Below are 15931 nucleotides of genomic sequence, written 5' to 3' on the forward strand. Positions count from 1 at the left end.
TCTCTGTGGTATCGAAAATGGTATCGAATATCAATATTTTTCAAGGTATCGTATCGAAGTTAGAAATTCTACTATATCTCTGAGAGAAACGGCTTCTCAAACAAGAACAAATGTAGGGCGGGGCTTGATTTTGTCTATGGGGATAAGGCTCCGCCCTCGTCATCAGAGAACACTCTAAAAAATGCTGGGTTGTTTCAACCTAAATTTGGGTCAAATAAGGACAAACCCAAATGTTGAATTAAAAAAATTCATTTAAAATGACTGTTAACCCAACTTTAACTATCAATGGTAAATTGTTTAATGACATTTTAAACCCAGCATTTTTTAGAGTGAAGAGAAGTCGCTGCAAAAGTTATTTGGTACTTTCCTGTTATCCGGACCCCACGATGTCCTACCTCTAACCCCGCCCTAAACCTAACCGTCACTGGGGTTAAGACCAATCAGGGACGATGGCCTACCCCTAACCCCGCCCTAAACATAACCGTCACTGGGGTTAAGACCAATCAGGGACGATGGCCTACCCCTAACCCCGCCCTAAACCTAACCGTCACTGGGGTTAAGACCAATCAGGGATGACTAGTCCGAAATTATATATGGTGGGGTCCGGTCCTGATAACAGGATACCAGTTATTTTGATTAAAGATTACATGGCAATAAAAAATAACGATTTACAGCGATCGACTTTCCTGCACAGTTATTTTCCAACTCTAATCAAACACACCAGAAAAAACAACAACTTGGCCTTCAGGATCACTTGAAAATGAAAGTTGTTGGAGATGAACGGCTGTAAAAATGATGTAGCCTACACGGATAAATTATTGATAATACACACTATAGTCAATTTTGATTAAACTATAACCGTGTGTTTAAGTACAAGGAAGTGTGTTCGACTATAGTAACCCGTCCGAGACCCGAGTAACAGACTCAATCACCGACCGCATCCAGCTCGTAATCCGCGTTATCCGGGCCGCATCTGTCTCCTCCAACCGAGAAGTGCCAGCGTGATTTATGACAACAACCCGAGCGCCTCGGAGGGGGTTTACTGAGAGGAAATACACTTTAACCTCCTGAGACCCGAGAGTTTGCCTGGTGTGCATTTTATAATTTTTCTTGCTATTTGGGACAAGTAGGACCTAATAAGTATAATAACTAAAATTTGTTTTTGTACAGGAAGTAGTTTTTGCATAAAATGATGTCCTCATGCAAGGACAGTGGGTCTATCTTAACTACTTGAGACCTGACTTTTGGTTTGGTGTGCTTTTAGATTTCTTAGCTTTTTGGGGTTAGGAGGGAGCAAGAAATATAACCAGATATTATATTTGAACATGAAGCACTTTCGGAAAAAACAAAAAACAAAAAATTGTCTGTATGCACAGAAAACAATCAATACACCATTGTGTAAAAAAGTGCAAATCTATTTTTTTTTACAGCATGAGCATTGTGCCTGAACATTTTTCATTGTTACTCTTGCATGCATAACTTCTGAAAATTGATATGGAAAAACAAAATAAATATAATAATGAAATATAATCTCCATAATAATATATAATATCCACATAAAAAAACATATCCAAAACAAATTGAAAATTTGATTTCTTTTTTGCAATGCTCCAAAATTTCTGCTTCTCCAAACTAGAAATGTTCTTTTTATCTGTGGGAACAGTGGATCACACTTAACCGGTGTGAAAGACTGTGTAACTGTTGCCCCTGAACCCTCCATAGGCTTTATTCGTGCCCAGGAGAGGTGCACCATTGGATGCGCAATTCTAAAAATCAGCCCATCTTTTTCAGGGGATTTTTTGATTTTCAGAGCTCCACCACGGTGGAGATTGAGCAAGAGAGAGCGTATGTGTGTGTGTGTGCGCGCGATCGCGAGTGAGTGATGTGTGTGTAAGCGATAGCGAGTGAGTGAGCGAGCGAGCGAGAGAGAGAGAGAGAGAGTGCGCGCGTGTGTGTGTGTGTGCGAGTGAGCAAGTGTGTGTATGTGTGCATGCGCGATCGTGAGTGAAGCCCCGCCCCGTTGAGTGTGTGTGTGTGTGTGTGCGCGCTCGAGTGTGTGAGCCTGCCACGAAGCTCAATGCAACTACAAATTTTCATTTTTTTTGCAAGTTTCAACGAAGCTTAGTCCCAATGTCCACATATGGGGACATCAACTTTAGCAGCTTGGTAAATCTTTATTTTTACAAAAGTTTGTCAAATGTGCATGCCGTTTCAAACATACAACACTATAATGCATAACTTAACAAGAATCAACAATGAAATGTTATTAGATTGTTTACCTTGTGGAAGTTTTGGTCTGGAGTGGCTGCGTGACATGTGACCTGTTTTCTCTGCCATCTTTAAATTATTTATGTTAATTTTTTTTCTCTTCTGACGCCACCAGATGGCAGTGTAAGTGTCCTCGTTTGTGAAAAACATGTTCCAGTCACACAGAATTAAGTATTATGCTGCACAGAACCAAAAATGTGATGTCCCCGTATGTGCACGCAGGGTCTCAGGAGGTTAAAAGTAGAGCAAAAACTTTGTGAAAAATGGGTTTGTACATTTTTTTCTTCCTCTGCTCTAAAGTTATTGTAACATCTCATCCGTGTTTGGCTTGGAAGAGAGAAGAGCTTTCAAACTGGCACAAAGGCAGAAGTTCTGAACCTCCTTTTGTTGTTGTCGCCGCCTCCATTTTACGCACCGCATCAACTTTTGTGTGTTTTTCGCGCGTTTGATTTTGGACAAGGTTTGGTTGGCCCTCGAAAAGGGAATTCAAAATAACAAGGCCTCCATCCTCCACACAGACATGTGTGTGAAAATCTGTCCGTCGTCCCGAAGAGACCGGCGGGGGTGTGCGTGCGCTCCGACGCCCACGCGCTCCTCCTCGACGCGCGTGCGTTGCCAAACACCAAACGGGGGGAAAAAAGACGGGAGCCGGTTGGAAGTGCTGAACGTCGCCATGGCAACAAGAACCGTGATAAGCGGAGCTCCGGGTGTTGAAGCGTTTCACAGCCATAACTCTGTTTATGGAAACGCTACGGGACCAGCCAGCAGACACCGATCATCAAGCTGTGAAGCGCTTCTCCCACGGCACCGATCGCACGGTGCCAGAGCCAACGAGATCTCAAGCTGTCTCCCGTTCGGAACCGCATAGTAGCCTAAAACCGAGCGCGATCGGCGCAAGATAAAGTTTTCCTGCTGATCACATCACAACAGAAAGGCGTGAGACTTACAACACTGTGCGTTAACATGACAAATAAATGACAGCTTCAATGCAAAGTTGAATAATGAATAGCTAATATATAAAACATACAACAAATTACACCGCGGTGTTTTGCTGCCTTGTCGAAAAATGCTACCGTAGCGCGAATTGATAACAGAATGCCGATTTTAAAGTCGTATGAAATACAATTATAATACAATTCTAAGTTATGAGTAGCTACCGTATACTGTAGACTACTGTTTTTATTTTTAAAACGGTGTGAAAAGTAAAAATTATCATAAAATACTCATCTTTGACTTGTCAAAGTACACCTTTCCTCATAGTAATTGAAACTTTCAGTTATTCTTTTTCAGCTGGCTGACCGTACAAATATTCATATGGTAGTAAGCATTTTTTAAAGGGAATTACATTATAACAGGAAAATGTACCTTTTGTTAAAAAAAACAAAACAAAACAAAAAAAAACTGAGTCTGCACATGCGCATAACCGGTAAGTAGCAAATCTCGATGGGTAGCATGAATCGTCAGAACACCTGTTATGAGATAAACAGTAACAACTTTTACTCTTAAAGGAATAGTTCACCAAAAAAATACAATAATCCCATAATTTACACACCCTCAAGCCATCATAGGTGTATAGAGAGCCTAAGTCCCTCCCCTTCCGGTCGACCACCATGAGACCTTATTTCGGAAAAATATTGAATGGTAGTCAATGGCGAGAGACAACAAATATTTTGATCTCGTTTGAATTGTGCCCTGAATTACACATATGATGTTTGCAAATTTAAAATATACATTTTAAAGTAAAGAAAGTCGCAGTTTGATGTAAAACCGTTGAGGTATAAAACTGTGAAAATACGTAATTACAAAGACTACAAACCCCACAGGCGCACGTTTTCTCTCAATGAATGAAGCTAACTTTACTGAGGCTATTCTCTGTCATTGTTTCTACAGTCTTACGTTATAATCGTAACGTTACGCCGTCATACCTGAGTGTTTTGTACCAGACTGCACACACACGAGCAGAGGATCTCGTTTCGCTTCCCGGGAGATGTAGTTCACAGAGCGATTTTCACATAAAACTAAAAGTTACTCTTCTGTTGTATGAAAAACTGCGACGTTTTTGACTTTCAGAATTATCTTTTAAATTGACAAACATTATATGTGTAATTGAGGGCACAGTTCAGACGGAATAAAAACATAAGTTGTCTCTCGCCATTGACTACCATTCATATTTTTTCCGAAATAAGGTCCCATGAGCCGGAAGCGGAGGGGCGGGACTTAGGCTCTCTATATGACTTTCTTCTTTCAGCCAAATACAATCAGAGTTACATTAAAGTTTGGTTTTGACTTGCAGCATTTACGCGAGTTCAGTTTAGTTCAGATAAGCTATGACACAATTATTCACTAACGTATTCAATGGGTAAACAAATGGCCTAACGATATCATCCAGCAAACGCTGATATGGTTATTGTTATAGTAATCTCTCTCGGTGTGAATTAAAACATTTTTTTTCACACATATCGTTGGAATCACTTTCAAAACTTTTTTTCTCCCAGATGATGAACGATAACAACACCGACAGCCAATCAGAATCCACCCTAGTTTAAACTGATTATTTAAAATAGTCAACGTCATCGTCCGCTGACATAGTTGTAACAGAGCCCGTCTAACGGAGAGCCATTAGCCCCATTGTGTATCATCTTGGTTGCAGTTCCATTAGAATTCCACTAGAGGTGATCACGGACGAGTGCAGAATGAATGGGAGTCTATGGGGCTAAACGGCTAAACGTGTCTCTTTCACCTGCTTGTCGTTAAATCAACATAGATTTTATTGTTGATTTCGCAAGTTCAATATAGATTATAGGCCAAAAGTCGAATGAACGAGTACTTATGTCCTTTCGATGTCTTACAGGTTAGGCCGTTGTTGGCCAGAACACGCTAGCATCCTGCTATTGTGTGACATCATCACGTTTTTGAACGGATTTTTAGAACAGATAAGTGAACTTAAAAATGCAAGTGTATTTTCTTAGCCCTGCCTTTTGAATGCAACTTTCAAATTACTTGACAAAAAATTACATCCTGGGAAAAGTGGATTTATGGGGGTGAAACCCCATTGACTCCCATTCATTCTGCACTCGACCACGAGCGCCCCCGCATGGACAGAGACGTTACTGCAGCCAGTGCCAATTCTCTTCAATTAGACATTGTTATAGTTATCATTCGTCAAAAGATGTCACAAAATCACGACGCACTCGTCTGATCAAGAGCAAGATCCTCAAACTAACGTCCCGTATTAAATAACGATCTAACGCCAGCATTCATTTAAAGCCCTTAATGCGATTAGCGGCACAAAGCGCTAATGAGGCAATGATCATGAATCGAGAACAACGACAATAACAATTATGTTCAGACATTTTATTATTTTTCATCAAGTCAAATCTGCGACTGAATTAGGACAATCACACAATGCAGACGATCATATTGGTTTGACATTTAGATCTGGTCAAATGCATGAGACAGATACTAGCACAGACTGACAATACATCATCAGACAGACTATTACATTAATGTCATTAGCAGAAAGCGACTGGCGGAGGAAAAACAAGCAGCACAAGAGCGAATCGATATACATATATAAACGTCTCGATCCGAGACCGATACACCGATGCTAAATGCTACATGAGCTCAGTTTTTTTATTTACTACTAGTCAGTGAGTAAATTGTGTGTGTGTGTGTGTTCTGATGATGTTTCCTAAGGCGAAGCATTGAGTAGTCAATCTAAAGCTTTCCTCATCAAACACACAGTAGGGGAACGGATATTATTAGCATGTGTGAAAACCCACCAGATATAAAACCATTTCAACATCCAAGCGAAGGTTACGAGACCCTCAGAAGAGCAGTTGCCTCGAGGGCCGATCCGGAAACTGCCGATGACTCTGTAAGAACAGCAGGAGACACCATTACCATTCGCTGATTTCACTAAAGCCGTGCGGCGTTTAACCGAGCCGTCCCGGGTGCGCTCAGAAGAACGAGGTGTCGGATGAAAAGGCCCCGGCGAGCCTGAACTCGTCCCGCGTGAGCACGCAGAAGAGGCGCTGGGGCAGGGCTTTGGAGAACGGCGCGGGTCGAGGAACGCAGGTCCGAAGGAGAATCTCCCGTCCAGCAGGGGGCGGAAAATCCGGAACCGCTTTCCTGTCATCCGTTCCTCCCGAACGGCCCGTCTCGTCCTCCATCGGAGCCAACAGGGCGGCCTGAACACATCAGCGCACAACACACATCAGGTGTTTTTCCGGAAAACAGACCTCAATCGAATTTGTGTTATAAGTGCAAGAAAAAACATATTTGAACTTTGTCTCTTCTGTTTGTCACTCTACTACAGGCTTTTTGGACGCAACTCGTAGGTGGGAAACCTAATTAAAATTAAGGTTTTTGATGAAAACATTCCAGGATTTTTCTCTATATAATGGACTTCAATGGGGACCAAACGGTTCAAGGTCCAAATGAGAGTTTCAGTGCAAACTGCAAACTGTTCAAAGGGCTGTAAACGATTCCAGACCATGAATAAGGGTCTTATCTAGGACCCTTCGAGTCATGACTCGAAAAAAGATTCGTTCATTTTGATCACGAACGCGCGTCACAGAACAGAGCAAGGTGAGCATTTGAGCTTATAAAACTTAAACTTTGTTATTTATTTATTTATTAAATGAGCGATCATTTCGCTTGATAAGACCCTTATTCATCGTCTGGAATCGTTTAAAGCCCTTTGAAGCTGCACTGAAACTCTCATTTGGACCTTGAACCGTTTGGTCCCCATTGAAGTTCATTATATGGAGAAAAATCCAGGAATGTTTTCATCAAAAACCTTAATTTCTTTTCGACTGAAGAAAGAAAGACATGAACATCTTGGATGACATGGGGGCGAGTAAATTATCAGCAAAAGATTTTTTAAAAGTGAACTACTCATTTAAAATATATTGGTTTTGTCTCAAGATGCACAGTAGTAATGTTAACTAAGGCCTAATCCTGGTTTAATCAAAGCGAGATCGAATGACTGTATTATCAACCAATATTACCAAACATACAAGAAGGCTGATGTGATCAATCAACAAGGAGATTCACTCTCAAATTTTAATTCAGTGTCACTCCTAAATCTTTAGTGTGGACGTGGCTAATCTATACTGAATGAACTGCTAATGCAATATACATAAAGGTAACATGCTTTTATAATAGGCTAAGCTGACAATGTTACCTAAACCTATACAGAGAGTCAACGAGCAACAAAGCAAAGACGCTTCTCAACAAATGCTCTCGGTGAGACTTAAAGGAGTAGTTCACTTTTGAAAAAACTTTTGCTGATAATTTACTCGCCCCCATGTCATCCAAGATGTCCATGTCTTTCTTTCTTCAGTCAAAAATAAAATAAGGTTTTTGATGAAAACATTCCAGGATTTTCTCCATATAATGGACTTCAATGGGGTCCAAACGGTTCAAGGTCCAAAAGACACTTTCAGGGCAAACTGCAAACTGTTCAAAGGGCTTTAAACGATTCAGACGATGAATAAGGGTCTTATCAAGCGAAACAAACGCTCATTTAATAAATAAATAACAAAGTTTAAGTTTTATAAGCTCAAACGCTCGCCTTGCTGTGTTCTGTAACGCACTCCTGTTCGAACTCGTTCATCAAAATGAACAAATCTTTTTCCGAGTCATTTGGTTCATTCGGCGAAAGAAACGAACGAATTTATTCGGAAAAAGATTTGTTCATTTTGTTGAACGAGTTCGAACAGGAGTGCGTTACAGAACAGAGCAAGGCGAGCGTTTGAGCTTATAAAACTTAAACTTTGTTATTTATTTATAAAACGAGCGATCGTTTCGCTTGATAAGACCCTTATTCATCGTCTGGAATCGTTTAAAGAACTTTGAACAAGTTTACAGTTTGCACTGAAAGTTTCTTTTGGACCTTGAACCGTTTGGTCCCCATTGAAGTCCATTATATGGAAAAAATCCTGGAATGTTTTCATCAAAAACCTTAATTTCTTTTCGGCTGAAGAAAGAAAGACATGGACATCTTGGATGACATGGGGGTGAGTAAATTATCAGCAAAAGTTTTTTGAAAAGTGAACTACTCCTTTAAATGAGTGTTGAAACTGCAGGAGTGAAGCAAATTGACACAATCTATTTTTTTCGCTCATACAGGAACACATTTCACTAATTGCAAAGCTGATTGCAAATTAGCAGAGAAAGAACGATGAGAAAATGCACATTCTGGATTTAGATCGACCTATGATGTGACGTCCATCTTCACATAAAATCACTTTGACTTTGATTTATTACAGGGATGTGTTTTGTTTAATCACACAACGAGGCATTAGCTAAAGTATGACTGCTCTACACACAGAGAACATCACTCTCTATCTCTACGGGTCGATAAACAAACCTCCATGTCCATCAGGAAGCCCTGAATGCGCACAGAACGTGAACGAATCAAAGTGAGGATAAAAAAAAGCAGCGATTAGAGACAGACATTCAGATTCTACAGATTGTGTTCCTCATTATCATCAGCATCTGTCTGAAACACTGCAATAAAATGTTTTTCTTGGTTAGTATTTCGGTCTTGTTTTCCAGCACAAATATCTAAACACTCTTAAATCAACATACATGTACTTGACTGAAGATTTTGACTCTTATTTTCTGAGATCTGTCCAAATAAGGGGAGTTTATGCTTAAAGGAGTAGTCCACTTTTATAGAAACTTTTGCTGATAATTTACTCACCCCCATGTCATCCAAGATGTCTATGTCTTTCTTTCTTCAGTCGAATTTTGATGAAAACATTCCAGGATTTTTCTCCATATAATGGACTTCAATGGGGACCAAACGGTTCAAGGTCCAAAAGATAGTTTTAGTGTAAACTGCAAACTATTCAAAGGGCTTTAAACGACTCCAGACGATGAATAAGGGTCTTAACAAGCGAAACGATCGCTCATTTAATAAATAAATAACAAAGTTTAAGTTTTATAAGCTCAAATGCTCACCTTGCTCTGTTCTGTGATGCGCGTTCGTGACTCTCCTGTTTATCAAAATGAATGAATATTTTTTCGTGTCATTTGGTTCATTCAATGAACGAAATGAACGAGTTAACTTCGGAAAAGATTCGTTCATTTTGATGAACGAGTTCGAACAGGAGAGTCACGAACGCGCATCACAGAACAGAGCAAGGCGAGCATTTGAGCTTATAAAACGTAAACTTTGTTATTTATTTATTAAAAGAGCGATCGTTTCGCTAGATAAGACCCTTATTCATCGTCTGGAATCGTTTAAAGCCCTTTGAAGCTGCACTGAAACTCTCATTTGGACATTGAACCGTTTGGACCCCATTGAAGTCCATTATATGTAAAAAAAGCCTGTAATGTTTTCATAAAAAACCTTAATTTCTTTTCGACTGGAGAAAGAAAGACATGGACATCTTGGATGACATGGGGGTGAGTAAATTATCAACAATTTTTTTTTTAAAGTGAACTACTCCTTTAAAGCAAGAATACAAATGGAGTCAGAAAATAATCTTGTTTTCCTTTTTTCTTGTTTTCATCAAAAACTCATTTCGCTTTTTCAGTAAATCATCTTGATTTAAGAATGTTTGCCCTAGAAAACAAGACAGAAATACTGAGGAAGAACATTGTTGTTTTTTTTGTTGCAGTGAATGATGGGGAATCGTAGTGTCAGATGTTGCTGATTTTACCTCGTCACTGGAGTCGGCCAACTTGACAAGAGTGACAGACAAGCGGTGTTAGGAGAGAACAAACAAACAAACAAAAAGATGAAGAAAAAGAACAACACAAAATACAAGGCCAAATAAGAGCACTTTTAAAAGTTCAGTCCATGCTGTAACGTGCAACGCTGAATCTCACCAAACCACTCAACACGTGCAGGTCATATTTCAAGCAAAAAAAATCAAAAGAAGAAAAATGCATTAAGATTATTGGTAGCAATATTATAATGACAATTATGCACAATTAAGTGTCCAAATTATACAGTGACTGCTGTTGTTCTGCCTTTAATTGACAAATGATTGTATTACAGTAATGAGAATCATCATTAAGAATAATGCAAGAGTGGGGAATGTGGTTAGTTGTCATGACAATAAATGCTACCAAAATATAAATGGTTTTCTTTAAAGGGATAGTTCACTTTGAAATTAATGTTTGGTATGTTTCATCTTACCTCAAGGGCATCCAAGATGTAGGTGTCTTTGTTTCCACAGTATTTTCAATTTTGATATTTTTAGGTCAAACCGTTCACATAATGGAGGTCTATGGTCACCACCTCAAAGAGCATGCACAGAGAAGTCCAAATTAAACATGATTTAATGACTCGTAAACGTACGTACACATTGATGGCCTAAGACACGAAACGAGCGGTTTGTGTGAGAAAACTAACAGTATTTATATGCACTTCTCTGTGCATGCTCTTTGAGGTGGTGACCATAGACCTCCATTATGTGAACGGTTTGACCTAAAAATATCAAAATTGTAAATACTGCGGAAACAAAGACACCTACATCTTGGATGGCCTTGAGGTAAGATAAAACACACCAAACATGAATTTCAAAGTGAACTTTTCTTTTGATTTTGGGTTGAAATCCGATGACAAGTTTCATCCCTGAAGAGGAAAGAGTACAAAATGGTCTAAACATCAATATAATGTTCCTTCAGAATGTTATTCCTATAAAAGGAAATCAAATATTAATAAAGATTCTGATTGGTCGTTGGTGCAGTAATGCTTTGGATGAGTCCGGGTCACGGCACCACATTATCTGTTCATTGGTGACGCATCCAAAACATGATCAATCAGTGCATGCACATACCCATAAACACATGCAACAAAGTCTCTTATACACTAGGTCCGTCTCTCTTTCCCTCATTTCTATCTCTTCCAGGAAATCTCACCTCATTTGAGTCCCTGATTTCACATGATTTACATGGGGATGCTTGGGATAATTATTGCCTTTCTATTTAGAGCCTGGCAACACACAGGCTATAATTTAGTCCTCACACACACATTGCAGACAGAGGAGGGGGGGCTAATTGAGCGAGAGTTTCAGGCAAACAAACTCAATTTCTAACATTTCTCACTTAAAAGAAAACTTGTGAGCACAGATGTCTAGAGCTCACCTCGAGAACCACAACGGCTGACATTTCAACGCTCATATCGCATTTTCGGCCTGTTTAACTTTAAGTAGCTGAGAATTACAATTTACACTGGGACCATTAGGCACAAGTGCATCCTGGGAATGACGATGACACAAATGGAAGTGACTAATATTAAGAACGAGCGGGGGGGAAATTAATGTCCCTCCCTGAGGTTTCAGGTGAATCTGATGGAAACACCTCAAAATTGAAAGAAAAATTAATGCATTATATTTTGCATTGTAAGGTGCAATCAGTGACACCTTACAATAAGGTTCGTTAGTTAACATTAAAGGAGTAGTTCACTTTTAAAAAACTTTTGCTGATAATTTACTCACCCCCATGTCATCCAAGATGTCCACGTCTTTTTTTCTTCAGTGGAAAAGAAATTAAGGTTTTTGATGAAAACATTCCAGGATTTTCTCCATATAATGTACTTCAATGGGGACCAAACGGTTCAAGGTCCAAATGAGAGTTTCACTGCATCTGCAAACAGTTCAAAGGGCTTTAAACGATTCCAGACGATGAATAAGGGTCTTATCAAGCGAAACGATCGCTCATTTAAAAAATAAATAACAAAGTTTAAGTTTTATAAGCTGAAATGCTTGCCTTGCTCTGTTCTGTGTGACTCTCCTGTCCGAAATCGTTCATCAAAATGAACAAATCTTTTTCCGAGTCAATTCGTTCGTTGAATGAACCAAATGACTCGAAAAAAGATTCGTTCATTTTGATGAACGAGTTCGAACAGGTGAGTCACGAACGCGCATCACAGAACAGAGCAAGGCGAGCATTTGAGCTTCTAAAACTTAAACTTTGTTATTTATTTATTAAATGAGTGATCGTTTCGCTTGATAAGACTCTTATTCATCGTCTGGAATCGTTTAAAGCCCTTTGAACAGTTTGTAGTTTGCACTGAAACTGTCCTTTGGACCTTGAACCGTTTGGTCCCCATTGAAGTCCATTATATGGAGAAAATCATGGAATGTTTTCATCAAAAACCTTCATTTCTTTTCGACTGAGGAAAGAAAGACATGGACATCTTGGGTGACATGGGGGTGAGTAAATTATCAGCAAACGTTTTTTTATAAAAAATCAAACTACTCCTTTAATAAATGTATTAACTAACAATGAGCAATACATGTGTTACTTATTAGTCTTTATTAATGTTAGTTAATAAAAATACAGCTGTGAATTGTTTGTTCATGTTAGTGCACGCAAATACAACCTTAGATTTTAATAACGTATTAGTAAATGTAAGATGAAGAAGTATTGTTTATTCTTAGTTCATGTTAACTAATTAGCCTTATTGTAAAGTGTTACCGTGAAATCAACCACTTTCACGGCATAAAGCTCTTTGTGAGATTGACCAGCTAACAGTTTGCACACTGATACTAGTGGCACTAACTAAACCACTACTAACATAAACACAAGACTAATGCGAGGACAGTCGTTCATCAAACATGATGTTTAACCGGCACACTCCATAATAATCTTATTTTAAACGAATCACTCGCCCGGCGTGTTTAATTACCTCTGTGTCACATTAAAGCTCTAAATGAAACTAAGACATCTGCTGCATTTCATTAATTTAGCTAATTATGACAAACAGAAAAACAGCTAGAGCGCATTTTTAAATGCATTTTTGAAAGCCTTGGCTCTTCTTGCTGTTAAAGTCGCTTTGAGACATCGTGATGTGAACGAGTCCGGCACCGTCTCGCAGATATGAAGCCTTTGTACAATTATTTTACACCGACAGCCAACATTTCGGTAACACTTTACTATAAGGTTACATTTGATAACTGCATTGATTAACATAAACTAATAATTTGGGCTGTGCAAAGATTCATTGCGATTAATCGCATCCAAAATAAAAGTTTGTGTTTACATAATATATGTGTGTGTGCTGTGTATAATTATTTTGCATATATAAATACACACACGTGCATTTTTTTAAGAAAATGTGTTATTTATATATAAAATATTTACATTTATGTATAATATAGATTATGTATTTCAATGTATATATATATATACACACAGTATATACGTGCAAATAATTCTTAAATATATAGGCTACATGCATGTGTGTGTATTTATATATACTAAATAATTATACTCAGCACACTAGGGCTGGGCAACGATTAATCGTGATTAATCGCATCCAAAATAAAAGTTTGTGTTTACATAATATATGTGTGTGTGCTGTGTATAATTAATTTGTATATATAAATACCCACACAAGCATGTATATATTTAAGAAATATGTGCATGTGTATATTTTATATAGATTTATTCACGATTAATATTATATATAAATATAAATAATTGATATATTAATAACACATTTTTCTTAAATATATACATGCATGTGCGGGTATTTATATATACAAATTAATTATACACAACACACACACATATATATTATGTCATTTTGGATGCAATTAATCGCGATTAATCGTTGCCCATCCCTACAGCACACACACATATATTACGTTATACAAACTTTTATTTTGGATGCGATTAATCGCAATTAATCCTTGCACAGCCCTACTAATAAATATAATCTTAATGTTAATTTCAACATTCAAGTTGAGTCTGTTTATATTATTTAATGACGTAAGATTTGGTAATTATAAACTAACAATACAAAACACAAACAAAAGTATTGCTCATCGTTAATGTTAGTTAATGCATGGCACAAAGTGTTACTAACATTAGTAACCTCAAGAACAGAATTATACATTCACATTTGAAGCATTTGGCAGATGCTTTTATCAAAAGCAAGCATGGATGCACATCGCAAAATACTAGATTAGAGCTCATATCCAGTATTTTCAGACTCATTTTGGTCGATTTTGGTCTGAGAAGAGAGAATCCAGTCCGTGATTACGATAAAACATAAAACCCTTGATCGGGCATGTGTGTGTGTGTGTGTGTGTTTACCCGTTGAGAACTGACGAAGAGCTTATGTATGATGCTTCCAGCAGGACCTCGACCTGCACCGACCACACACACCTCAGGCTCCTCCAGCAAACAGCTCACAAACCTGAGAGACAGACAGGAATAACGGCATAATGTGAGACAGTGACTGTACAGTACAGGTAGAGGAGTGTTTAGATGAAGGAAGGAAGAGGAATATTTATCATGTTCATAGTCGCCTGAGAACTACTGCCATAATTCAGAGAAAAACAGCTACGCCTGTGTCTGTCTGTGTGTGTGTGTGTGTGTATTCAGCCTGTTCAACACAATCACACACACACACCTGCACTGAACTGTCTTTGTTCCTGCGGGCAGCTCCGGGTCTCGTCTTAATGAGGCCGGTGTGTCTGTCTTGACCGACTGCTGTGGCCCCGGGTGGCCCCTGGGAACTAACGAGTGCTAGCTGACATGCACCCGTCAGACTGACAGCACAAGCTCCGCCCCTCCTGCACAACACGACTCCGCCCCCTTTTAAATGATTCTGCTACTCTGCACTTTCTGCTCAACTCTAGTGCTCAATATAGCTCCGCCCACCTCAATATAGCTCCACTAGTCTTACCCAACAAGACTCCACCCACCTGCTCGATATAGCTCCGCCCCCCTTAATACAGCTCCACCCAACTTGCTCAATATGACTCCACCCTCCTGCATGATAAGACTCCGCCCCTACACTCGATACCTTCACTAACATCAAGAGCAGAATTATAAATAATATGAATAAAATCAATAATAATTTAAGAGCAGACTGGTTAAATTTAAACTAATTAACAATGTTAAAAATAATGACTAAAGCCTGATATTACAGTATATACCAGGGTTTTATTATTATTATCTAAAACTAAAGCTAAAACCATTAAAAAAAATTTAATTGCTTGCAGGAGGGTGGAGTCATGTTGAATAAGGGGGCGGAGCTATATCTACCAGGAGGGTGGAGTCATGTCAGGTAAGGGGGCGGAGCTGTCAGCCAGGAGGGTGGAGTCATGTCGAGTAAGGGGGCGGAGCTATATCAATCAGGCGGGTGAGGTCATAAACAGAGGCAGGTTTTTCTGAACAAAAATTAGAAAGTGCTCTTACTCCATCAGTGTGTTTCGGCAGATATGGGGCGGATGCCGATAAATGATTTTTAAGCCATTGTTCAGACTTTACCTCTCCAGCTCGTCACCATCTTCCATCCGCTCTCCTTTCGTGATGCCAAACTTGGCCTTGAGCGAGCGTGCGATCGCAACGACGGCCTCCACCGCACTCATCTGATTAATAACCTCCTGACAACACAGAGGACACACACGTTTACAATGCGAGCATAGAAGCGTATGCATAAGTACACTATGCATAAGTACATAGTGTACAAGTGCATAGTGTATAAGTACATAGTGTATAAGTGCATAGTGCATAAGTACATAGTGTACAAGTGCATAGTGTATAAGTACATAGTGTATAAGTGCATAGTGCATAAGTACATAGTGTACAAGTACATAGTGTATAAGTGCATAAGAACATAGTATATAAGTGCATAAGTACATACTGTAAAAGTGCATAGTATTTAAGTGCATAGTGTATAAGT

The 15931-nt window shown here is 38.9% G+C and overlaps 1 protein-coding gene across 2 annotated transcripts in view; it reads right to left on the bottom strand.

Annotated features, from left to right (window-relative positions):
• Positions 1 to 5607: 5607 nt before the first annotated feature.
• The window catches only part of rab3gap1 (RAB3 GTPase activating protein subunit 1), a 53924-nt gene continuing 43600 nt past the window's right edge, over positions 5608 to 15931 (bottom strand). Inside the window, exons 22-25 of one of the 2 annotated variants that reach the window (XM_039683288.2) lie at positions 15517 to 15632; positions 14335 to 14437; positions 9945 to 9965; positions 5608 to 6458 (exon numbers count right to left, since the gene is read on the bottom strand). In XM_039683288.2, coding sequence (XP_039539222.2) covers positions 6228 to 6458; positions 9945 to 9965; positions 14335 to 14437; positions 15517 to 15632 — 471 coding nt within the window. In that variant the 3' untranslated portion in view covers positions 5608 to 6227. The remainder of the gene's footprint in view (positions 6459 to 9944; positions 9966 to 14334; positions 14438 to 15516; positions 15633 to 15931) is intronic. The other variant, XM_039683289.2, reaches the window with a different exon arrangement.

This window comes from Pimephales promelas, chromosome 7 (genome assembly GCF_988280905.1).
Source record: "Pimephales promelas chromosome 7, fPimPro1.hap1.1, whole genome shotgun sequence".
Lineage (NCBI taxonomy): Eukaryota > Metazoa > Chordata > Actinopteri > Cypriniformes > Leuciscidae > Pimephales > Pimephales promelas.